This window comes from Chanodichthys erythropterus, chromosome 12, assembly GCF_024489055.1.
Source record: "Chanodichthys erythropterus isolate Z2021 chromosome 12, ASM2448905v1, whole genome shotgun sequence".
In the NCBI taxonomy this organism is placed as follows: domain Eukaryota; kingdom Metazoa; phylum Chordata; class Actinopteri; order Cypriniformes; family Xenocyprididae; genus Chanodichthys; species Chanodichthys erythropterus.
The window spans coordinates 9,275,121-9,301,452 of NC_090232.1; the positions used below are offsets into that span (position 1 = coordinate 9,275,121).

The 26,332-nt window shown below is 34.2% G+C and overlaps 1 protein-coding gene across 3 annotated transcripts; it reads right to left on the minus strand.

Moving 5' to 3' along the window:
• Positions 1 to 9,620: 9,620 nt before the first annotated feature.
• On the minus strand, positions 9,621 to 15,167 carry LOC137032866 (endonuclease domain-containing 1 protein-like). 3 transcript variants are annotated; one of them, XM_067404847.1, is made up of 4 exons: positions 15,115 to 15,152; positions 12,820 to 12,853; positions 12,427 to 12,743; positions 9,621 to 10,827 (listed from the first exon to the last, which is right to left on the minus strand). In XM_067404847.1, the coding sequence occupies exons 3-4, from the start codon at positions 12,706 to 12,708 to the stop codon at positions 10,195 to 10,197; spliced, it is 915 nt and encodes a 304-aa protein (XP_067260948.1). In that variant the 5' UTR covers positions 12,709 to 12,743; positions 12,820 to 12,853; positions 15,115 to 15,152; the 3' UTR covers positions 9,621 to 10,194. The 3 variants fall into 3 exon arrangements, with proteins under 3 accessions (XP_067260948.1, XP_067260950.1, XP_067260949.1); XM_067404849.1 differs by lacking the exon at positions 12,820 to 12,853 and having other exon boundaries at positions 15,115 to 15,167; XM_067404848.1 differs by lacking the exon at positions 15,115 to 15,152 and having other exon boundaries at positions 12,427 to 12,851.
• Between the last annotated feature and the right edge of the window lie 11,165 nt (positions 15,168 to 26,332).

Below are 26,332 nucleotides of genomic sequence, written 5' to 3' on the forward strand. Positions count from 1 at the left end.
TACAAACAAATGGGATGAGATGTTAAAAGTGTATTTAACAATACTTTGTGTTATATGCACAGCATATATAATAAAGTTTTGACATTCTGTTTTTCCTCATGTTTATATATTGAAGACATAAATCATACCCTGTTACTAATGAAATTAATCAATTATGTTCAGTTTATTTTTTATTTTTTCAAAAGGCAAGCAATTCACATGTCTTTACACGCTGCATTTAACCCCGGGTTATCGTCGTTCTAAACACCACTTACATATTGCTTGTATATTTACATGCTTTTGACAGTCACAGAAACACTGTGCATTGTATATGAATAGAAAATTCAGCATTGAAAAGAAAAAAAACAACAAATGCTGACAGAAAATGCAAAAATTGCAGTGCAGAAAATACTGTTTAATTCTTTTATAAATGTCCATTCAGGATAAACTTGATGAAGTTGGCTATATGTAATGAGGATGTGCAATGCCTGAGCATTTATGTAAACATATTGTGTGCTTTGTTCATCCAATCGGTGACACTGACACTGCAAATATGCAAATAAGGATGTTAACCAGGGTTTAGTAATGTACAGTGTGAAACGCTGCGTATGAATACTCAGAATGAATTGTTAACCCCAGGAAAATGATGATTAGTGTGAAACGTGAATCAAGATATCCCAGGATTCTGTTTGGGGTTTACAACCACCCAGGCTTAACTATTTAAAGTATGAAAAGCCCTCATATATGTTTTTCATTCTAATGAAAATAGAAGTTCATACATTTTTAAAAACTTTTAACTTTTCCTTCTTTTTCTTACCATTAACATGAAGATCCCACAGAGCCGGAACATTCTAAAACAATATATATTATTAAGTTATTCCTGAAATGATGTGACAGATATAACAAAACATCATCTGTATAAGTAGCTTATGAAAGTCTTATGAAACTAAACTTGTTTTTGATCAGCTTCCACTGTCCTGGGGTGATTCTGCTTGTCAATTTACTGCATTGCAAAATCAAAGAAAAACTTAAATATATAACCATAAAAATTGCATAAAAGAAACAAGTTTCGTTCTTCTAAAGTCAAAATTTCTACTTACTGCATTGCAAAAACAACATTTTAAATTCAGAATACAAAAGAAACGTTCATACTTCCATGGACAACAGCCTTTTTGAAGTGAATTTGAAGCTGTGCATTCAACTTGTGGCGTCTGGTCAGTTTAAGAACACTGGACAGTGGAAATTGTTGCAGCACGTTTTGCATCGCTGTAAATGAAGTAAAGCGGAGCATCTCCCAACACTAATATGCCTCTAAAAATACACAAAAACATTGGTCAGTATTGTAAAATTTAACCAAATAAATAAAATACAGCACCAACAACAAGTAAAATCACAAACCATGAATATGTAAACACCCAGGTGAAAAAATACTATAGTGAATACTATAGTGTTTTTATGTAGTACATTTTTGTATACTGTATATTATAGTATTTACAACACTAATGAATGCTACAGAATACTATAGTATTAACTATAGTGAACTGATAAACTGTTATAAATACTGTAGTATACTTTAGTTTTTACTACAGTAAACTGTATTGTATATTGTAGTATAATATACCCTAAAATTGTAGAAAACTTAGTACAATATTGGGTAAAGTAATTTGTTTATATTATTATAGCTGTTATATTATTACAGCAACTATAGAATTACCACAATAAATTCATTCAAGTATTTATAGTACTATAGTATGGTTCAAAAACACTATAGTATGAATGACGGTAATTACATTGCTTTCTATGGGGGATAAAAAAAACTTTGATTTTATCAAAAATATCTTAATTTGTATTCTGAAGATGAATGAAGGTCTTATGGGAGTGGAATGACATGAGGGTGAGTAATAAATGACAGAAATTAAATTTTTGGGTGAACTATCCCTTTAATGCTTATTATAGATCAAAACATAATTCACATATTATTTATGATTAATGTGCCACATTCATATAACTGCACAGTTTGTCCCAAATGGAAAAATAACTAAATGACATAGGGACCAAAATATATTATTGTAAGGAAATAATACAAAATACAATTTAAACATACAGGATGTACAGCAATTCTGTCAGTAAGGTGCTGCTGCCCTCTACTGGTGAGCTACAGTCGTAATATTACAGGATTTGTGGCATGGCTGGTGAAATGTTTTATTTTCTTTTTGCTATGACAAGTCTACATTTAGATTCTTTGCTCAGTTTTGCACAGGAGCATGTGATGGGGTCCTTGTGGACACCGTGCGCCAAATCAGCTCCAGCTCCACGAGATGCGGGCAACCTTGAAGCAGTGGCTGAATGCACAAGCCTCTGTCCTGCTGCTTTTCACCCTGACCCCCTATGACCTCTGTTGAGGGACGATATGTAGGCAGACCGACACGGCTGCTCTTCTTAAAGCTGAGAAATAGTTAAATTCTATTCAATTCACATTTATTTGCGCTTTTCAAAATACATATTTTTTCCAAGCAGCTTTACAGAAAATGCATGTGTCTACATTATGTATTTCAGAATTGTACATATATTTGCCAACTCTTTCTCTAAATCAGTCACATTTATGTTCTAGGAGGAATGTTCTTGTTCACTCCAATAAATCCATCTGAGAATTTACATTTGTTATTCTGGTCTAAGCAGCAGTATGCAGACCTTTGTGGTAGCCAGAGTTCACATACTCTCCATTGAGAGCTTGACGTTCTCCAAGTCCTTGTATAGTCACATCTTCCTCCAATTTCATGTCTGGTGGTGCATTATTATCATCAAGCTGCAATATTGAATCAATTGTAAACATGAGCTTAAGAACAGTTCACGTTAGAAGAGAAACAAGAATCATTATTCATTAATAATAATTTTAGCCCTTAAAACTCATATTTGATAAACAAAATTACATATTTAAATGTTCTTTACTGTGAAAATAATTTCCTCATGCCTTAAAATAGCTTGAATGTAACTTGCTTCATTTAGTATACATGGAATCATGAGTATGCACATTAGTCCCCGCCTCCACTCAATCACACCAGCTCCTACCTGTCCAACCAACCAACCACCAAGTGTAACATATATATATATATATATATATATATATATATATATATATATATATATATATATATATAATATATATGAGAAAAATATATAAAATATTATATTATTATTAAATATTGTTATTGCATTTTTAGAATATTATATAAATAATATTTATTTCAAATATTTTACCTTAATTAAAGTTTAGAAGTGTAGGTGTTTTGAATGAAAGACTAAGAGGAAAAAAAGCAATGATGGCCTGATTTGCTCATATGTTGTGTGAATAAACTGTACAAGAAGTCAAACCAAGTGAAATCTGCAAACAAACACTGTTAGAGATTTTCTCAGAGTTAACTTTTCTGAGACAATTTTACAGTCACTTTTAATATACAAAGCAATTTCTCCTCAAGTTCACGCAGGTGTGCCACAGCTGCATTTCATCATGTTAACATTAATAATGTTTTACATGCAGAAATGTCAATACTTTTTGTCTTGTCAATAGCTATCTGTTAATTTATTATGTGACATCCAACAAACTTCATTTTGTGAAATGGTCTGCTTCAATAAAATGTGTCTGTGCTTGTTTACGTTAAAATAAATGTTACTTGGTTTGATATTTTATTATATGCTGGGCTGTTTTTTTATTTTTTATTAATATGGTCATATTTCTGGTATCAATTTAATTACTGTTATCAATAAATTTGAAATGACTCCATCCACACTATAGAAAAACATCCTTACGACCAACTAATATGAAGAACACTGAACAATAACAGCATACAACCTCTAATATAATTATATTTCAATTCATATTACTTGAGGTTCAATGTACCAATTGTTTTGTCTTGTGCAGTTCTTTATCCCTGAAAACTTGTAGGCTGAGTACACTGGGATCTTGTTGATGGTATCATAATATGTGGCATAATAATAACCATTATTTAGATTTTGGCAGATCTGCTCGTACTCTGGTCTATTAAATTTTGTTGGTGATTTTCCATTTGCAAAAAAGCCACCACACTCCTGTTCAAAATCCTGCACAACTCTGGCCGACCCACCGGAGAGAAGCGAAAGCATCAGCACATGAAGAAACAGAGTCATGATGAAGAGGATGAGATGATGAATTACCAAGATCTCTGCAAGAACAACAACCAGATGTGATACTTTTTTATAATAGCTAGTATAAAGATAGACTAGATAGTGTAATATTTCATATAGTGTAATAACAAATAAACACTTACCTCAAATTTACAGTGGTACAAGTCAAAGATCAAGCTATAATCAAGGAAGAAAAAACATGATACATAACACTTTCCATGTAATTAAACATCTACTATTAAATACTCAACAAGTAAGAGCACAGTGGTGTTGCAGTGAGATGAGGGAGTGTTCCTAACATCCTGATTGGTCTTTTTAAAGGGGTCATGACATGGATTTTTTTCTTTTACTTTTAATATGTTCCTTCACTCTAAAAAATGCTGGGTTAAATATGGACAAACCCAGGGATTGGGTTGTTTTCACCCAGCCATTTTTTTCAACCAATTTTGCATTTATTTTTTTAGCCAGCAATATAGTAATATAGTAAAAGGCATGTTTTTGCTCACCCCCAAGTAGGGGCAAATTTTTGGGTTATTTTAAGCTGAAACTTGACCAGACCAGAGACTTATATTACATCTTGTGAAAGAGGGCATAATAGGTGCACTTTAACCCAACCTGCTGGGTTTGTCCATATTTAACCCAGCATTTTAGAGTGTTGAGGTTCACTTATAATGTTAATAAAGTTTTTTTGCTCACAAAAAAATATATGTGAAAAACAATTATCTTCAACCTTCATTCTGACCCTCTGTCTGAAATTAGTTTTTAAGGGGCAGCTACTTTAAGGCATGTCAGTAAACAGCCACTATGAATTGGTACAACACAGCATAGGAAACAGTATCAAAACCTATGGAAGCCCGTTTCCGCCACAATTGAGTAAAAAAATATAATTCTGTATCATAATTATTCTGTAAGTCATAATAATGAGAAACTTTTTCATAATAATGACTTAGTATCTCAAACCTTCTCGTAATTATGACGTAGTTTCTCATAATAATTAGAAACCTTCTCGTAATTATGACGTAGTTTCTCATAATAATTAGAAACCTTCTCGTAATTATGACTTAGTTTCTCGTAATAATGAGAAACTTCTACGCATGCGGAGCAGTGACACGCTAGCGACATCCGCTGGTCAAATACGAGAACTCCGCAACCATGGCACGTTCTGCAAAAGTGTAATCTATAATATCATATAACATTATTGATAAATTATCAGTAGCCTATATGAGACGGGATATAGTAGTTTATTCATTTGTATGTTTGTTTATGAACAAGCAGAAACACAGAGTGGTGATCCATGGATTTTAAACAGATAGACAAATGATAAGACAGCACACACCTACATATCCAACTCTGTTAAAGAACGCTTCACCTGGAAAGCTGTCTTTTGCATACATTCTAATGCATAGATGCAAACTCCTCACCTTTAGGTAAGAACTCACCTTTTTGAGATCAAAATAGCTCACCTATGGCTATGGGATTTGCATAGATCCAATGAGCAGAGATGTAAAAAGTACTCAAAAATGTTACTCAAGTGAAAGTACAAGTACTGAGTGAAAATTTTACTCAATTAAAAGTAAAAGTATCTAGCCAGAATCATAATTGAGTGAAAGTAAAAAAGTACTACATTAAAATTGTACTTAAAAAAAGTAAAAGTAACAGCAAGAATGAAAACTAGAGATTCTTGTTTAAGCTTTTAATCTCTAAAAACATGAAGTGAATGAACCACATACAAGGTTTTATCCTCCTTTAGAACTGTTTGTGTTTAATTGTATTTAATTATCAAACTATAAGACTACTACCTAATGCCAGTATGCAACATGCTACTCAAAGTTGCAAAACCTCGGATTTAACTTAAGCAGAAGCTGATTTTCAAAATTGTGTGTCAAGCCTAGCTCTTTTGGGGCTAAAAATCAATCCAGCAGTGCCTAAAACACTGGTGTCTGAAACACAGGCCAGATATCCATCCAACTCTTTGCTGGCTTCATGTGTTGTCTGTTTCAAAGAAGCGAAAAAATCTTCATCATCAGATGAACTGTTGGCCACGGGTGCTCTTGATTCTGTGGCTGATTTTTGACTTCCTCTATTTTCTTCCACTGACTGTTATAATTTCCAGGTCAACAAAGAGTATAGAACCCAAGAGGCGACACTCTGATACTTTTTAGGCAACGGTCACTAGATGGCGCTCCGGTAGCGCGGCCGCCATTATGGGGTGAAAATACTGGAGCATTGAATCCTTCACATCTTACGCACCCAAAATCGGCAAATTTCACTGCCAAATCAGAAGCGCAGTTTTTTAAATTAAGTCACCAGTAAATTGTATGGCTCCCACAGTAAATGTTGTCTCGTCTTATATATGTTTTATTTTACCAGTTGTGGAATCCAACCATTCAACCATCTGAGGTAACCTAGTTAGCCTACTTTATTGAGTATTTCCATTTTATGAAACTTTACACATTTATTAATAGTAAATTAATAATTAATACATTTAAGATCATCATATTTACAGCGATCAGTATATTTCAGACCTAGTGGAGTAATAGTAATAATATCTAGGTCTGAATTGAAATAAGCTATATTGTACGTTTTAATGGATCACGCTACAAACATAATGATCTTACAACACATGATGCATTGCTGTGTCCGTTATCGCATTATTCCCACTTTTGGACACTTTTGCTTCAATGGACATTAGACAACACTGCAAAATCAAGCTGTTATATTCATATATTTATTGTCCAACATTCCCAATTTTTCTGATGCATGTCATAATTTAATTTCAAATGTCGGTATTAAGTCAGTGTTTATAAGTCTAATACTAATACTAGATCTTTTAAAGAGTTTTAACCCAAACTGACTGAGAGCAAAAAGGTTTTGTGAAAAAGTTTTTTTTTTTTTTTAACAAAGCAGCTGATATTGCCATAGAAACTAACGGACTGCCAAGTCGCCTTCACCCCAAAATGGTAGAAATGCAATGGAACATTCTGTTGAGTGTCGCTTCTTGTTAGTGTATATTCTTTGAGGTCAAGGTGCTGTGCATTGTGGTAATTGATGCAACATGACGTCACTTCCAAAGGACCAATGAACATGTCTGACCAATTTCATGGAACGTGAAAATGAATCTCATTGAAAAAATAACCTTTAAATTAAACTGGTCATCAGCGCAATTCAATTGGTTTGGTAATAGCAAAGGAAAATATAATGAAGTAATCTCCAAAAAATAAGTACTTTTTGACTGTAAATAAAATTGTAAGGAGTAAAAAGTACTCCTTTTTTTCCTCAAAAAATGTAATCAAGTAAAAGTAAAAGTATTGATTTTTAAATGTACTCAAGTAAAGTAAAAATCCCCAAAAATAATACTTAAGTACAGTAATCAAGTAAAATTACTCGAGTACTTTACACCTCTGCCAATCAGAAAGTGTTTTATGGGGGGTAGGGGGTCTTACAAGGGTATCCTGCATAGCATTCCATTATTTATAACATGAGATTTTAACTAAATGTTGATTTTTGGTCAAATGTTGCAATAATATTATATTTTTTGCAAGAAAAATTTCAGTTTTTAACATTTAAGGGATATTTACATTTATCTTTTATTACCCTGTAAGTAACTACAAATGAGAATGTAAAGCAAATAACTTAAAAAAAAAACAATTACGTGCTCAGCACGCCCCCCGCCCCGCACAATGTTCTCACCTTTTTTCCTCCTTACCTGTTTGCATCCCTAATGATTCATAAACATCTTAAAAGGTGTTTTCTGTAGGAATATCGCTGGAATGAAGGTTTATGACTGGGCAAGTGCTTTAGGACCCGGATTATATTAGAAAGCTTTCCAGCGCCCATGTCTAGGCAAACCTACACATCATCTCATCCGCGAAATACGTGTTAACGTTAACACATAAACCCACACATTTTATGAAGACGTTGCACTTAAACTTGACGAATAAATGTCATATTCCTTCGTTAATCTGATAGTTTTGTAAGCCGTCGCGTTCATTCAACAGTTTCCACCGTTACCACGGAAACCACTTTGCGTTACCTTCTCGTGCTCATGGAAAAGTATTTAAGATATTGATAATTTATAATAACTGATGTTATTGAATGATAGCCTACTATAGATAGACTGCACTTTGTAGATTACTTTAACGAAAACAACTGTTTTGCATAACGTGCCATGTTTGCTGTTCTCGCATTTACTTTGACCAGCGGACCAGCTTTGACCACTTTTTGCCACGCCCTTCTGCTCCTCTACTCTGCGCATGCGTAGAAGTTTCTCATTATTATGATAAAGTTTCTCGTTATTATGAGAAACTAAGTCACAATTACGAGAAAGTTTCTCATGATTACGAGAAAGGTGCGAAGGTTGCCGGGGGAGTGAATGAACAGGGTTCAATTTCACCCTATATTCCCACGACTGAGGTGCCTTTATAAGCAAGACACCAAAATACATTGATGTCATACGCTGATCGTTCTTCGCGTTCACCGATGCATCTCGAGCAAGCCTATTCTGTTTTTTTGGAGAAACAAGTGTGTGAACTTAGCATGTTTCCTAAATATCTGCAAACATATTGTGTATTTTCTTTTCAGAGCTGCAGCAGAATTGAATTCTGTTTGCATCATTATTTTCCTGTTTATTAATGTAAAGCTGCTTTGAAACAATCTGTATTGTATAAAGTGTTATAGAAATAAGGGTGACTTGACCTGACTTGATTTAAAAAGTCAGCCAGTGTGCGTGTTTTTTTCTGTCTCCTGACCAGGAAAATCAAAATTCAGCTGTTTAGTTTGTCAGTGTTTCCAACAATTGCTGTTTTAGTGTAAATAAATTTATGTTAAATTCACAGTAATTGGGTGGGAAGATTCTGAACACCATATATGAGTAAGTCATATCACTATGGCTCTTTTTTTTTTTTTTTTCAAGGTAAATTTTTGATATTATGTAATTTACAATCTTGCAATGAAACCAAGATTCAGTCTGTGTCAGTGTTTTGGCTAGCAGTTAGCCACATAAAATCTAATGGATATCTGTCCGATATGAGGTAAAAAAAAAAAAAAAAAAAAAAAAAAAAAAAATAAAATAAAAAAAACAATCTTTATTCAATATTAGTGTAATATATGATGCACTTCATTCATAAACATTACAATTTTTTTATTATTATTATTGATTACAGTCAAACATCATTATAATGCACATAGATGCAAACTCCTTACCTTTCAGTGACAACACCTTTTTGAAATCAAAATAGGTCACCTATGGGATTTGCATAGATCCAATGAGAAAGTGTTTTTATCTAATCAGCCAATATCATTTTTAATAGTCTGCATACTTCATCTTTTATAACATGAAATTTTGACCAAATGTTGAATTTGGTAAAATGTTGCAACAATATGTTATATGTATCTTTTAAAAAACATTCTGTGTGGAGCATGCCCCCGCCCCACACAATGTCCCCCCTCCCTCCCCCCACCTGTTTGCATCCCTGAACAAGAAACAAACAAGTTTCTTCATGATTTTCTTTATGATTCAGCAGATAATTATAATCATTTAGTCCTGTAGAGAAGCACACGGTGATGGAGTAATCAACAAAAATATAATAAATCCAACAGGAAATAAGAAGGAGAATAAACAATCACAACCACGTTAAACTTAGAACATGCTTACATGACCATTTTCAACTGAAAAAGGAAAACTTTTTGTGTGTTTTGGCCTGAAAATGCAAACTTTTGAAAACGGGTTTCAAAGTTTTCAAAGTTTTTTTAGTTTTATATAATGTCTCCATGTAAACAACAACATTTGTGAAAACAGCGATGTCATGCGTATGTGTATTACAGGTGTTACATGTGTTGACTTCGCCAACTACTGACCTGCAAAGTACAGCCTTTTTAATCATTTTCACAGATCTGTGAGAACGTTTTGACAACATTGTCATCTGTTTTTAGTACATCATTGTGGTGTAAACACACGATATGAGACAATGAAACACAGGAAACTGAGGGCTTAAACACACAGAGGATGATTGACTGAAACAGAACAGGTGTAGAGCTGATTAATAACCAAGGAAACTAACTTGGCAGGTAAAACAGGAACAAAACACAGAGAAAACTAAACCAAAACTGACTACACGTTACATTTATTCTGAAAGCTTTACTTTTTTGTTTCATTGGGGGTACTGTAGAGCTATCAAACACCTCAAAAGATGTGACTTTATAAAGCTTTGCCAACTCTTTCTTTAAATCATTCACAGTTATGTTCAGGGGAGTGATGTTATCATTCAATCCAATAAATCCTCTTGAGATTTGACATCTGTTATTCTGGTCTAAGCAGCAGTATGCAGTCCAGAAATAAATAGGCACATTAACTCTGTTTTTCAATTTACTTGTACCTGGTGTCACCCCTGTTACAATGTAAACAGAATACTTTTTTGGTAGACATTGCTCGGATAGTGCTTTTGCGATGTTTTCTTCTAGTACCCTCCATTGACCGCTGTTAAAAGAGGGGTCTTGTGGAGCAGCATTAGTGAGAGTGAAGGTGGCGTCAGCACAGTCCTGTGATTGTGCCTGATAGACTGGTGCCAGATGACCTCTGTGGTAGCCAGACTTCACATAATCTCCATTGAGAGCTTGATGGATTCCTCGTAGTTTTATATCCACAGACCCCTCAGATGCCATGGATGGTCCTGCTTTATCATCATCTAGCTGCAATATTGAAACAATTGAATATCAAGAACATTTCTCATCAAAAACTCATGGTTGATAATCAAAATGACATACTTAAGCATTCTTTACTGTTAAAATGATTTCTTCATGCCTTAAGATAGCTTAAACAACCCACATGCAGATTCATAAATATGCAAATTAGTCCCCGCCTTCTGCACTCAATCACACCAGCTCGGACTACCCGACCAACCAATAACCAAGCGTAACACATATATATCAGAAAAATATTCTATAAAAATATAAAATATTCTTTTATTATTAAATTTTGTTATTGTTGTAGTATTATTTATTTGAAATATTTCACCTTAATTAAAGTGCATAGAAGTGCATATTTTTAATAAATGACTAAACAGCAATGACATTTTTCTATGGCCTGATTTGCTCATGTTGTGTGGATAAACTGTACAAGACATCAAACCAAGTGAAATCTGCAAACAAACACTGTTAGAGATTTTTCAGAATGAACCTTTCTTAGCTATGTTTGCAATCACTTTTAATATAAAGTGAGATCTCAGTTACAGGTGCAATTCATCATGTTTTACATGCAGAAATGTCTTACAGGATTAGTTTCACTTTCAAATGAAAATCAGTTCAAGCTTTACTCACCCTTAAGCCATAGGTGTATATGACTTTCTTCTTTCTGATGAACACAATCAGAGATATCCGGACGCATCCAAGCTTTATAATGGCAGTGAATGGGGTTCATGAGTATGAGCTGAAGAAAGTGCATCCATTCACATCCATCCATCCATCCATCCATCCATCCATCCATCCATCCATCCATCCATCCATCCATCCATCCATCCATCCATCCATCCATCCATCCATCCATCATAAACATACTCTGCACGGCTTTAATAAAGGCCTTCTGAAGTGAAGTGATGCATTTGTGTAAGAAAAATATAAATATTTAACAAGTCATGAAGTAAAATATCTATAGCTTCCGCCAGACCGCCTTCCGTATACAAGTTACGAAGAAAGCTTAAAAACTTTTGCAGTTCAAAAAGCTTATGCTACATCCTACTCAAACTCATCGCTTCACTCCAGAAGGCTTTTATTACCCCCCTAAAGCCGTGTGGAGTATGTTTATGATGGATGGATGTGGATGGATGAACTTTCAGCTAATACTCGTTGGTATCGTTCACTGCCATTATAAAGCTTGGATGCGTCAGGATATTTAGTAATATTTCTCCAACTGTGTTCAGCAGAAAGAAGAAAGTCATATACACCTATAGGCTTGGGCTAATTTTCATTTGAAAGTGAACTAATCCTTTAATACTTTTTGTCTTGAATAGTTTATCTTCTGATTAAAAATGTAATACTCAACAAACTTAATTTTGTGAAATGGTCTGTTTGAAAAAAATGTGTCTTGTTACTTGGTTTGATATTTTATTAAATGCTGGGTTGTTTTTTTATTAATACGGGCATATTTCTGGTAAAACTTTAATAGCTGTTATCAGTAAATTTGAAACGACTCCATCCACACCATGGAAAAACATCCTTACGACAAACTAATATGAAGAACAAATACTGAACAATAACAGAATACAACCTTTAATATAATTATATTTCACTTACATGAGGTTCAATGTACCAGTTGTTTTGTCTTGTGCAGTCCATTATCCCTGTAAACATGTAGGCTGAGTACACTGGGATCCTGTTGTATGTATCATAATATGTGGCATAATAGTAACGATTATTTAGATTTTGGCAGATCTGCTCATACTGTGATCCAGTAAATGTTGTTGGTGATTTTCCACCTGCAAAAAATTGACCACATTCCTTCTCAAAATCCGGCACAACTCTGGCTGAACCACCGGAGAGAAGAAACAGCATCAGCACATGAAGAAACAGCGTCATGATGAAGAGGATGAGATGATGAATTATCAAGATCTCTGGAACAACAACCACATGTGTTACTTTTTTATAATAGCTTATATTGCGTAATTTAAATAACAAATAATCACTAACCTCAAATTTACAGCAGTACAAGTCAAAGATCAAGCTATTATCAAGGAAGAGACAATAATGCAAGAATTTAAGAAATGTGAGGCAACACCTTCCATCTAGTAATCAAACGTCTACAATTAAATACTCAATAAATAATAAAGTACACTGTAAAAAATTACCGTGATTTTAACAGTAAAAGACTGTAAAAATGCTGCGGTGAAAAACTGTTAATTGGTTTACAGAAAGTTTCCGTACTATATACGGTGAATAACTGTAATAGATCTAACGGTACATTTAATGTAATTTTACTGTAAAATACCGTTAAATTCACAGTTTTTGAAAGTGAAAAATAACAATTCATTGTCAAATTTACAGTGAAAAAACGTAAATTGACATTCCCACAATTCCCTGCGTGACACTTCACATTTGATATATTTTTGTTGAAATAACTCTGTTTCTTCTTAGTTTTTCTCATTTTTTTCTAATCAGTTATGTACATTAGGGTTTTATGTTACATCTAATGTTGTTAAATTAATGTTTATTGCATTTTTAAAATTTCATGCATGTTACCATGATGGTGTTTAGTGTGTGTGTGAATGACACTGTGTGCACCTTCTATATATTAGTATTGTCCTCCTCAGCTTGTGGAAAATCTGCTTGTGATGAACTTTGATTCATCATGTGACTCTTATCACCACTGTGTTTGGTGGCTGTCAGTGTATTATAAAGGTACAAAACGGATATTAGTACTTCATTTGGTTGGTAAATTACCATTATATCAGTTAATGAAATATGTTATTTTACCGTAAATTTAACAGATTTTTTTACGGTAAAGTTCTGGCAACCACAGTTGCCGGTTTTTTACCATAAATTTTACTGGGATTTTTTTTACAGGGTCAAAGTCAGCGTGTGTCTGAATCATATCTGAATGTAACAAAAAGGGGAAATGAAACTTAGGGACAGCTAGACAACTAATAGCCCCATGATATTAAGTAACAAGCAAACTAATAAACACATGATTTGGGCAGATCTTGCTTTACCTAGTAACAGAAGGGTTTGACATCTGAAGAACCAATCATATTGTAGAATGCTTTTCCATGCTCCTATCCTATATAAACTGTTGTATTTTGCTGGTGGGATTCTCTGTGATTGATACAAGGTCCTCTGGCTGTGATTAAAGCATATTCTTAGGCATAGTCAGGAGTCTGCCTGTTTATTGCTGCACAGCAAGTTAGGGAATACTTATTCCCAACTGATAAAGGGTCAAGAGACATTGACCAACTCAGCCGAAGTTGATTAGGAGACACACTAGAGTATACTATATATAAATTATTTAAGCGTCAATTAGGAGAGGTTTAGGGGCGTCGATTAGGACATGACCCATGTAAACTTAAGTTGCAGGAAGTCTGACATCAGTGCGAAATCATATGCAGCATACCATTCAAAGGATAATAGTCTTTATTATTATTATTATATTGTGGATTAAAATAAAAAATACCGACCATGTCTCAGGGATGAGTGGATTATATTGGTGATTTTACATGCCATGTATATTGAAATACTGAAACACATTTTCCCCATGGGGGACAATAAAAAGTCAATACAATGCATGCTTATGTCAAAAATTGACTGAAGGTATAATTGGTGTAAAGACTAGATTGTCAATTTAAAATGCAACTCCTAAAATGACCTTATGGACAATTTTTTGGTGTCAAAAAGAAGAGCAATTCTTGTAAACAAAGTCACTCACTTGAGGTTCAATGTATAGCCGTTCTTGTGTATTGCAGTTTTTAAACTTGTAGTTCGAGTAAACAGGGATTTTAGCTTCAGTGGAACCATCAGAGAGAAAGCATGAGTTCAGGTGGAAGAATGTCATATATTAAAGAAAATGTGATAAGATTAATTATGTGCAAATATATATATAAGCGAGATAATAGGCTATACCACTTTCCACTAAATATTTCTTAGAGGTTTTTTTTTTTTTTTTTTTTTTTTTTAAACCTACCATCATAGCTGACACTTGCTTGAATTGTCTTGTTTTTATTACGGAGCTACAACATCTACATTTGTAGGCTAAATGGACATTTAAAACGTAGATATAGCCCTTGTGACAACAGCTCCATGTGATAACCCTGATCTTACCCATATTCAATAAATGTCAGTCAGTTGCTGGACTACTACATAACATGGTGTAGCAAATGTGTAACAAAAATGAAGATCACATAACTAACAAACTAAATTGAGCTAAATAACAAACAGAACTTAAAATAGCATAACAAATACTTAAAGATGTCGAAGTCAAAAATGGTTACTCACCACTCTAATAGATTATGCATGTGATTCACCAGTCCTTCTCCTTCTCAACTAAACTTTCCTCCTTTTGCTGACTTTTATATACCCTCTCCATTCAGTAAATGTACTTTCTCAACAATTTCATTTTAGTAAAAAGGAAAAAAATAAAAAGGAAACTAAAACCACTCACTTTCTTGCTTCTCTTTTCATAGAAGTTCAGTGCAGTTCAGCATGCGTTAGCTTATTAAAATACACACAGAACCAGTTCTGCTTATAACTTTACATACCTCTTGCAGAATATATAAGATGTTATGATTTAACAAAATAAGAAGGATCATAAAAAATTGCATTTTTTAATTTTATTTAATACTGTGCTGAATAGGCTGTATCACATCAGTTTACATATGGTCCACAACAAAATAATAACTGAATTTACACAAAATTTGAACCATTTAAAAAGTTTACATACCCTTGACTCTTAAAACTGTGCATTACTTGGGTGACCAATGACTGTTTTTATGTTTTGTGATAATTGTTCATGAGTTGCTTGTTTGTCCTGAGCAGTTAAACTACCTACTGCTCTTTTGAAAAATTCTTCAGATTATGCACTTTGTTTTCTAGCTCTTCTGCATGCCTTTCCAAAAGTAAATATGATTTTGACATCAATCTTTGAGAGTTGCAAGTAACTCTTGCATGCAATGAAATTAAGACTACTGTTGAGTATTCTCTTAAAATATTATGGAATATTATTATTATTATTTTTTTAATATGCAGTTGTATTTCAATAGTAATAAACATAGTCAATAGTCAGACAGTAGATATGGGCAAAGCCTTAGAAACGGACTCTATAGCGCCACCTTTTGTCTAAAGTTGGGGCTTAGTTTTACCTACAGTCACCAAACTCGTACATATATTGCTCTCATTGAACTGGACAACTTTCTAATTTACAGTCATTAGCTCCGAACAACAGGATGTCAGATATTTTGGTTTAAGTGTAGATTTTTTGAAAAATCAGGCTCTGAATTTTTAACTACTTCTCGTAGGGGATTCTTACGATTTGCACCAAACTTTCTGAATATGATGCCCATATAATGACGATGCTACATTGCGAATGGATATTGGAAATTTTGAACAGTGTTGCCATAGGAAGGAATTAAATTAATGAGAAAAAGGGAAACAGGAAGAGTCTCATATCTTGACAAAATCCTTTTACATTCACCCAGTTTAAATGCATATTGCCTGTCGTGCACAGACTCCCTTAAGCCTCCGGGTGGTGGTGGCACCAGGCTTGGGCCCGTTATTGCTGCTTGCAGCTATATTTTCATAGCCTGGGTGCCAGCCCGAACCCCGCCCACAACATTTTTTTGGACGGGAAGTTCGGTCTGGAGTGCTTGGGTTGAATTGGTTTTCACCAACAATGACTGCAGCTGGAGAAGTAAGATGTTTAGATTCCGCTATCACATCTGTAATAAAAGAAATTGACAGCGCATTAATTTTATAAGACGAACAAAGAACCGCAATCAAGCCATTTGTCGATGGGAAAGATGTGTTTGCCATCCTTCCAACGGGATTCATTGTACAAGTCAGTCTATGGTACAAGTTCAACATACGTCACTTGCTCTGATTGGTTGTAGGTCTATCCAATTGAGTGCAGAGTTGTTGTTTTTTACTGGTTCGGTTAAGACACGCCCCATAATTCAAGTGCAATGGAGCAGTATCAGACTCACATTCTGCCTAGAATATGAGTACGACGAAGTCAGGCTAATATTGTCATAATATTTTTCATAATGATCTCTGAATCATCTGAAGAGAAGTGAATTGCTCCATCTCTCTCGTGAGAAGTGAATTAAACTGACGAAATGAAATAAATAAAATAAAATAAAATAAAATAAAAAATGTACTCTGTTTGGCCACTGAAACTCTTAATTTTTAAATAAATAAAACTCCTGAGCTCTAAATGCCGCTCTAGCATATCATGTGTAGAATGAGTGTGTTGTGGTGTTAAAATTGAGTTTGATTCCATTTTTTGTTTTCATTCCTTAAACCAATTCAGAGCCCTGCTTCTCAGAAATAAAAAAGGAAAGGAAAAAAGGATACTCACAGAATTTGTGTAATTACTTTTTCTAAGAAAACCATAGACTTCCTTTTTCCCCCACAATCAGACGTACACAAATGTTATGAGTGTAATGCCACAGCCACTGATTCAATGAACTCTTGACACTGACCATATTCTGTAGGGTTTACTCTGAATATTTATACATTAAAACTTTGATGGTAAAACATGAAGCCGAAATGTATCATGTAATTTACCATAAATTGGATGTTTCGATTAGATTTGTATATGTGATGCAAGTTCCACAACACTTCAGAAATTGTATTTATGGATGCTTTATTGTTAAGGTTTCGAGTTCATTTGAATATGCAAATATGACATTTTGGTAACACGTTATAATAACTCACACTATGAATCATTAGTTAACTATTAGTAATAGTCAATTCATCATTTATAAAGCATTAATAATAATCAGTGATATTTTCTACACTTTCAGAATCTAGAGTTCAATGCTTGATTTGCACAAAGGCTTTTACTGAGAGATGAAGCAGTTCCCACTTTAAAAGCAGAAGCTGCAGTTTATTGGCTTCAAACTGTAAGTACATTTTATTGTTTGGACATGTCTTTTAAACGTATAGTTCTGTTGCTATTTTTGGTTGCATCAAGGATGTATACAAAAACCAACTCGTTTTTGCTTCGCTAGCCATTTAGCTAAATTCTACAAACGCCAACAAACGTCTATGTTCACAGACACACAGTTGTTCATGCTATAAATTAAACGATACATTTACAAACATGCTACTACTAAGTCATGTATTTGGCAACAGTAAAGCTTTAATCAGTATAAAACTGTATATTGAAAGCTAACAAACAGCAGTGACAGCTTATCTAAACACTTTGACACAAATAAAAAATTAAATACCATTCATAAACGTCCTTTAAAAGCTGCGATTGCAGAGGTTCTGCTTTACCCTCTTCATCTGGGTCTTATTCGGCTCGATTTGATACAGCAATATAGACAACATTATTTACATTTGCACTGAACTGGTAGTAATAATGAATGGTAAGGGGCGTGGCGTTTCCAGATGCTTCAGCGAATCACAATACACTGGGCCAGCTAACCAATCTGAGCACATTGCATATTGTGTAGGGAGCGGCTTCATAGAAGCAGGAAGTCAAACGAGCCGTTCATATGACAGTGGAAACAGAGGTGTAGAATAAAGGTAAAATATATGAAAAATACAGTGTTTAAAAAAAAAAAAACGAAGCATTAAGACATGTTAAACTGCGCCCCAAAAACACAATCAAGCCTAGAAAAAAACCACTGAATCACCCCATTAAAAATAAAGAGTCCAAAAGAAAAGTTTAAGAATGAAAATCTAGAAGGATATTAAGATATCTTGAATATTTTTAGATTAACAGACATGACAACTTTACAAAAAGAATATTTATGGCACTTGGGTATGTTCTATGCATTTCAGGTGATAGGAAAAATAAGATACATTTCTAGTTTTAACATTATTCATTCTTTAGACATTCCTCTTTAAAAGAAAAAAAACTATACAAAGTGACCCACATTTGTTTTTTTTTGACCACTGAAAATGTGTACATTTTACCAATGTACTCATGGAGCTGCATTAAAATCTCTATATCTCTAGGAATGAACTATCGAGGGAGTCAACAGCGTCTGCTTGAGCTCCTGCAGGCGTGCCAAAGCAGACTTACCCTCAGCACTCAGCTGCTGGAGGTCAAACCCCGGCCCCACGTCTAATGCCAATGAGCAGAGAGAACGAAGAGAGGTCAGCAGATGCGAAAGCCGAATTGATGTCAAACGGCACCCTGAAAGGTCCAGGCTGACTAGACCCTTACAGCGGGTGACCTGATCCACAGTAGAGCCGGCCAACCAGTAGCAGCCGCTGAGGTTTAATGTCTGGATGTCACCGGAGAAGTTCTTCAAGAGCTGCTTCACAGCATCGTCATTTGCCTGTGAATAAGAAGCAATTCAAAGGTAAGATTTTCAGGTCTTTCAGACTTAAAGATTTGGTTTTCGGCTACATTTGGATGCAAATTCTGCTTGACAACTTTTTGAAACATGTTAGATTGGTGAAATTTCCTTAGATGACATAGGCATTTTTGGTTAACATAAATAAATAAAAGAGTTTTTGTTGAAATTTAAAAAATGACTTGTTGAATAGAAGTCTTGGTAGCCTATGAAAGGGATGAAATTGACACCATTTTCCAAGAAAAAGTGTTTATAAACTTATGTTTATGTTTACTTATGAGTCTTGGACTTTCCTGTATGATTCTGCAATTATAATTATTGATGTTATTGCAAATTTTCTTTGTAAACTCCCCCCATGTATATTTGATGGAAATATATATATATATATATATATATATATATATATATATATATATATATATATATATATATATATATGCATATTAAGAATTAACATTTTCAATAGTTGAAAAAATAAACATTAAATAGAAGAAATAAATATACATTTAAGTTACCATGAAACTGAAACTGAGGTCATCTTTTCATCCCTGTTGTGATGTAAATCAGAGTAAAAGTGACTTCTCAAACAAGAAAAATTAATTTAAGTAAAATTTGATCTTAAGCTCTATTGACACTGGTGATCACCACAGAAAACACTAGAATGAATGCAAATGCACCTTATCAGATGAACATTGAAGCAGAATCTGCTTATTATTCACCCAAAACTTTAAATTCTGTCATCATTTACTCACCCTTAAGTTTGATTTTCTTTCTTCTTCTAAACACAAAAGAAGATAATTTGAAGATTATGGGTAACCGAACATTGGACCCTATTGACTTAAAAAATAATAATTTGGAAGTCATTGGGGACGATCAACTGTTTGGTTACCCATAATCTTCAAAATATCTTCTTTTGTGTTCAACAGAAGAAAGAAAGGTTTTAGGGTGAGTAATTGATGACAGAACTATCCCTTTAACCTCATAGGTCCAGTTTTCTGGATCATGGCAGATATGTATATAAAGGTTGTGAAATAATTGCATAGTAAGGATATTTGTACAGCACCAACACTGTCACTGCTCATCAATGTCAAAATATTTGAGATGACAATCAGATCAAAGTAGACGGGCTTTATGTTCACCTGAAAGGTGTTTTCCAAGCTTAGGTTTCAGGAACACATCAGGCTGAAAGTTTTCCTGTTAGTCCAGCTAGTGTTCATAAGCAGCATTCTGGAGCAAAAACATCATATGATTTTCCTGCAGCTCTCATACTGAGTGTTGTGTTTTTGGATAGGCCTTTTCATTTTTCTCTGAGTCGTCTTCTTTATATCTAGTGATACATATCCTTGATGATTTTCTCTATTCTGCCTCTATATATCTTTCTGATTTCTGATACTTAATATTCATATTCATATTTTTGATCTGACTGCACTGACTATTATATGAGAACTGAACTGAGCTGGACGATGACAAACACAGTTTTTTTTAATAATGTAGTGCATAAAGCACTTTATAACTAAAGGTGACTTGACCTGACTTGATTTAAAAAGTTCACCATTCAGCCAGTGTGCGTGTTGTTTTCTGTCACCTGATCAGGAAAATCAACATTCAGCTGTTGAGTTTGTTTTCAGCAATTGCTATTTCAGTGTACATACATTTATGTTGTTAACAGGGATAAGTTTCTGAACACCAAATGTGCATAAAAGTTTTCAAATTATCTTTATGGCACTTTTTTTTCCAAGGTATTTTTTTGTAATAATATAACTTTACAATCTTACAATGACTCCATCATGCACTGCAACATGAAGCACTTTGTTTGATTGTCACCATTGTTGAGGGTCATATGCTGGTTCTTGATGTCTGTGTGTGTTTCAAAAATAAAAGCCCCTTCAGATTATAAAACCTCTGCTGGATCTCAAGCGGTAACAGAGATTTATAAAGAAATAATATAATATCTATATCACCAGATAATACAGGATGTCACCAATGAATTTGGCCATTTCACAACAAGAAAAGATAACCATTATGACTGTGCTTCCCAAAGCATTGTAAACCTAAATTGATCAACTTTGCTTCACAGCACTTTCAGGAAACACAACTCAGATCATAGTTTCTCTGGCCATAACAAACGTGCTTTACAAACACAAAGTGTTAATTTTTAAAACTAACACTGAAGCAGTGTTAAAGTTAATGAGATAATTGATTGATGATTGAGTGATGATTGACAATTAGTGGTGACACTTGATGATAATAAGCAGAATCATTGAAGAAACAACAAGAGAAAAAGAGACACAACTTAGTTACTGTGATTAAATTTACAGTAAGCATACTGTGGAATAGAACACAGCAACTTACTTGCTAATTGCTGCCAGCAAGTTACCGTGCATTTTACATTGTTCTTCTTACAGTGTATTGCTTTCTCAGATGGCCTACATAACTTTAACCAGACATTATTATTTTTAAAACACATTGAGACTTGGATTATGTTCTGTTTATGATTCTGACTTGCATGAATTAATGTAAACCTTCTTTATCCTTTTCTGCAAAACACACAATGCTCTCTATGAATAGAAACATGAGACAGTGATATTAGCTTCCCTGCAGCACTTTCACAAGGTTTTATTTTAATGCGCTTTCCACAACAATTAAAATGTTAAAATTGAATTACAAGTGGTTAAATTGATCAGCTACAAAACTAAAAGTTACTAATGCAGGTTTTATTTAAAGGGATAGTTCACCCAAAAATATAAATTCTGTCATTTATTACTTACCCTCATGTCGTTTCACACCCGTAAGACCTTCGTTAATCTTCGGAACACAAATTAAGATATTTTAGTTGAAATCTGATGGCTCAGTGAGGCCTCCATAGGGAGCAATGACACTTCCTCTCTCAAGATCCATAAAGGTACTAAAAACATATTTAAATCAGTTCATGTGAGTACAGTGGTTCAATATTAATATTATAAAGCGACAAGAATATTTTTGGTGCGCCAAAACAAAACTAAATAACGACTTATTTAGTGATGGCCGATTTCAAAACACTGCTTCAGGAAGCATCGGAGCATAATTAATCAGTGTGTTGAATCTGCAGTTCGGAGCGCCAAAGTCACGTGATTTCAGCCGTTTGGTGGTTTCACACGCGATCTGATTCATGATTCGACACACTGATTCACTGTTTCGTTGCTTTATAATATTAATATTGAACCACTGTACTCACATGAACTGATTTAGATATGTTTTTAGTACCTTTATGGATCTTGAGAGAGGAAATGTCATTGCTCCCTATGGAGGCCTCACGGAGCCATCGGATTTCAACTAAAATATCTTAATTTGTGTTCCGATGATAAATGAAACGGCATGAGGGTAAGTAGCCTAATAAATTACAGAATTTTCATTTTGGGGTGAACTAACCCTTTAAGTTAGGAAAGCATCAAGGTATGTCTGAAGATACCTTCATCTGATCGATTTTTGAAGGCAGCATAGATGTATCCTTCATTAACTTTGATATCCCACAATCCTGTGCTTTCCATTCTGTGACATTTGAGCCAGATATTGCATTATTATAGGGAGATGAGAGGCACTGCATCCGAAATCCTAGGCAGCTGCTTGTTGCCTCTGTAAGTCCGCCCACTGGTCCAAGGACGGTAGCCAATGGCACGGTAGAAGGATTCCTGCGTGTCGCTGTCTTCCTTTTGTGCAACAATGCAAGATCAAATTTAATACATTTTCTTACAAGTATTACCTCTTTATTTATCTGACTCCAATAATAAACATTTTAAGTAGTGTTCAATAATCATTCAATTTAGATATGAATTTGATAATTCTATTTAACCCTTTTGGTTATAATCGTTCATCTGGATTCCTATAACGCTTTGAGTCTCGCACCGGCCGGGCATACGATCTCATACGCACAATCTCGTCAGTCTTGGTCATTAGACAGAGGCGATGACTAAAATTCTAGAGGCTGTACCCACTTTGCTCATTCTAGAATACGTTTATTTAGTCCCCATAGATCTGAACACACTGAATTAAGGCAAGATTATTTCCAACTAAAGGCCGTGACCATTATCATAAATTCAGGCTGACCAATTTAGCTTCCTCTAATGGTAACTTTACATAATCACGCAGTGGTTTTTCCACAGACACTTAGTTAGAATAATCTTACCATAACCAGAGGTTGAGGCCCACCCTGTTTAGATTGGTCTAGCAACACTATGTTGCTCTAAAAGGAAAAAACCCATTATTAGCCTCAGGGTTCGAAATGAGGGGGGGGGAGTCCCGGACCCTCCATAAGTCATTAGGGACCCTCCATAAGAATTCATTTTTGGATTTTGGGGGGTCCCTGACAAATATATTTTAACATTAAAAATGATTGTGAAAATTATAGGTTTTAGTGACGTTTTCTATTTATAACAGTAATTAATTTATTTCCTAGCGCGAGGCAGCAATCAGGGCAGCTATTAGCCGAGTGAGTTCCTAGCGTCACAGATTGTTGTTGTGGTGCTCCCGCACATAGAAATATAATAAACACTAGACGCCCTATTGGCCGCTGGACCGTACGTCAACGGCGCCGCCATGTTGTGCGGGGCAACGTTCCCATAACGCTCATAACTGGAACTGAGAAAAATGCCTGCTTCGTGTGCTGTTTGGGGCTGTACAAATCGCTGCACAACTGAAAACCGGTCTCAGGGAATAACCTTTCACAGGTAAGATTTAGCATTTGTTTCTGGTTGTATTTTCATTATATAATTGATAGTAGCTGGCCACCGGAGTCAGTCAGACTAAAATAGCTAGCGTTGTCACTAGTTAGCTGTGAAAGTTGAGACGTGAGTGTACATGATTTCTAATATAGTTTTAGCTTATGTTATTTTATAAACTAAAGTTTAAATATGCATCTCTATTTTATTAAAACCGACTTTTATGACAAGTACTCGTTACGGCTAGGTGACTGATATTTTGTTAATCTTAATCTAACCCTTAGGTTAGTTAGCTTTTCACACATTTAAGGTTTCACAAAGACAACGAGTTGAGAAGTAGCTAGAAGGGAAGTTTACCGACTCATCTACATTATTTAAAAGTTTGCCATTAAATGGTGATTTGTTTATATTTTTATTTCTTTTTCAGCCCATTGCAACCAGGGCTATAGCCTCAAGGAAAGCTGAGGAGAGCCTGTCAGTGGACTGTTCTCACCATTTCCAAGAGACTGATGGAAAATATATAGCCTTTTGTTGTTATTATTATTATTATTATTATTATTATACCAATACTATATTATTATTATTGTAGTCACTATTTAATTTACTATTTTTATTATTGTCTATATTATTCTGCAATTGATATTACATTGTATTTGCGATTATTATTATTATACCACTATTATTATCAATCTATTATAGTTATGATGTTATTATTGTCTATATTCTGTAAATGATACTACATATTCTATTGCTATTATTATAGTATTATTATACTATATGCTATTATCAATATATTATTATATTATATTATTGTACTTATACTATTTTATAAATGTTCTATTCATTACTATTTTATTTGCTGTATACTGTTTGTTTATTGACAATATTATATACTACATAAACTACTTCTTATTGTGTATAACAAACTATTTACTATTCTCAATTTCTTTATTTGCATTGCACTGTAGTTATACCATCATATGTATTACCATAAAGGATCCATCAGTTATCTTTGTTGTTGTATGTTTTTGGAGTATCTTTCTGTAAATATCTGTATCATTTTAGTGCTATAAAATACAGAAAGCAGCCTGTGTGATTTGTATTTGATGATTTGTTTAATTTTATCAATGGTGGTCAATTCTAAGCTCAAAAAAAGCTAAAATTGCGTTAGACAGAAAATCCCTTTTTTACAATAAGAAAACTTTATTTAATTTAATGTGAAAATTAAATTATATCTCAGTATGGGCGTTTTCACAATTCTTATGCAAGAATAAAGCAGTCAAATACATGACAAGCCTGAGCTTTGACTATTTCTTAATTAAAATAAATATTTTATATGTCTAACTATAGAGATCTTAAGTAACTAGAACTTTTTGTACACCACGTACATTATAAACCACTGAAATTGGTTGATACATGTAAACGTTATTTTCGTTTTTATCCAGAAAAACCGCAGCTCGTCCGTTTACTTGTGTTTGTTAACAGCGCAGTCTTGCCCCGCACAATATGGCGGACTCGTTGACGTATCGCAGCAACAGTCCAAAGCGGCCAATAGGGCGTCTAGTGTTTATTATATGTCTATGCTCCCGCAGACACGTACTAGATAAACGCGGCAAAACGAGACATCACAAAGAGTGAAATCCTGAATGAAAATTCTGTAAGGGCTTCGATTGTGTTTTTATCTCCATAATTGCTTATAGTAAAATATTAGGAGTTCGAGTTCCTATATCAAAAGTTGCATTAACTAGATACCCAGTGTAATGATTAGAAGAGTACGTTTGTCAATGTTTCTTGCTAGCTGTAACTTATGTGTATGAAGCCAAATGATCTGCCAGCTAACAGCAGACCTAGCAGCTAGCCTTTACAGACATAGTGTTTGAGTAAAACTCTATGTACTATTAAAACATCTGTTATTTATTTACCCTTGCATTGCAAAAAAAAAAAAAAAAAAAAGCGGAGATCTGTCTCCTCCAGGCTGTGCGCGGCGCGTCATTCTGAATGGAGGCGGGGTGAAGTGACAAGGTTTCGCTCAGAGCTTGAGGTTCCAATGGTGTTACGAAGTTTTACTGACAAGCTCTTTGTAATTCTTATCATTGGTAAAATATTTGTAAAAACCCTCTGTTTTAAAATAGTAATAACGAATTATAATAGAGATATGAAGTTTGGATAATTTTTCACGGCACACCTGACTGGGCTAGGCAGAGGGGTCATGCCCATTTAAAGTGAGAGGGCACATGCCCACTCAGATTTCTGAGCCAAGTGGATTTTGAATGCAGCTTCCAAAAGACATCAAAAATTGATTAATCGATCGAAAATCGATTAATATTTTCTGTATTAAATACAATTTGAATACAATCACACCAGTGTGATTAGATCGTTCATTGAGTCATATCATCAGCTGCTAAATTCAGATCTGCGTTCGCTGGCTGGTGCTGAGCCAGAGACAGACGCGTTTGTAAAGCTCTACATTATAACCATAGACTGTATAACCAA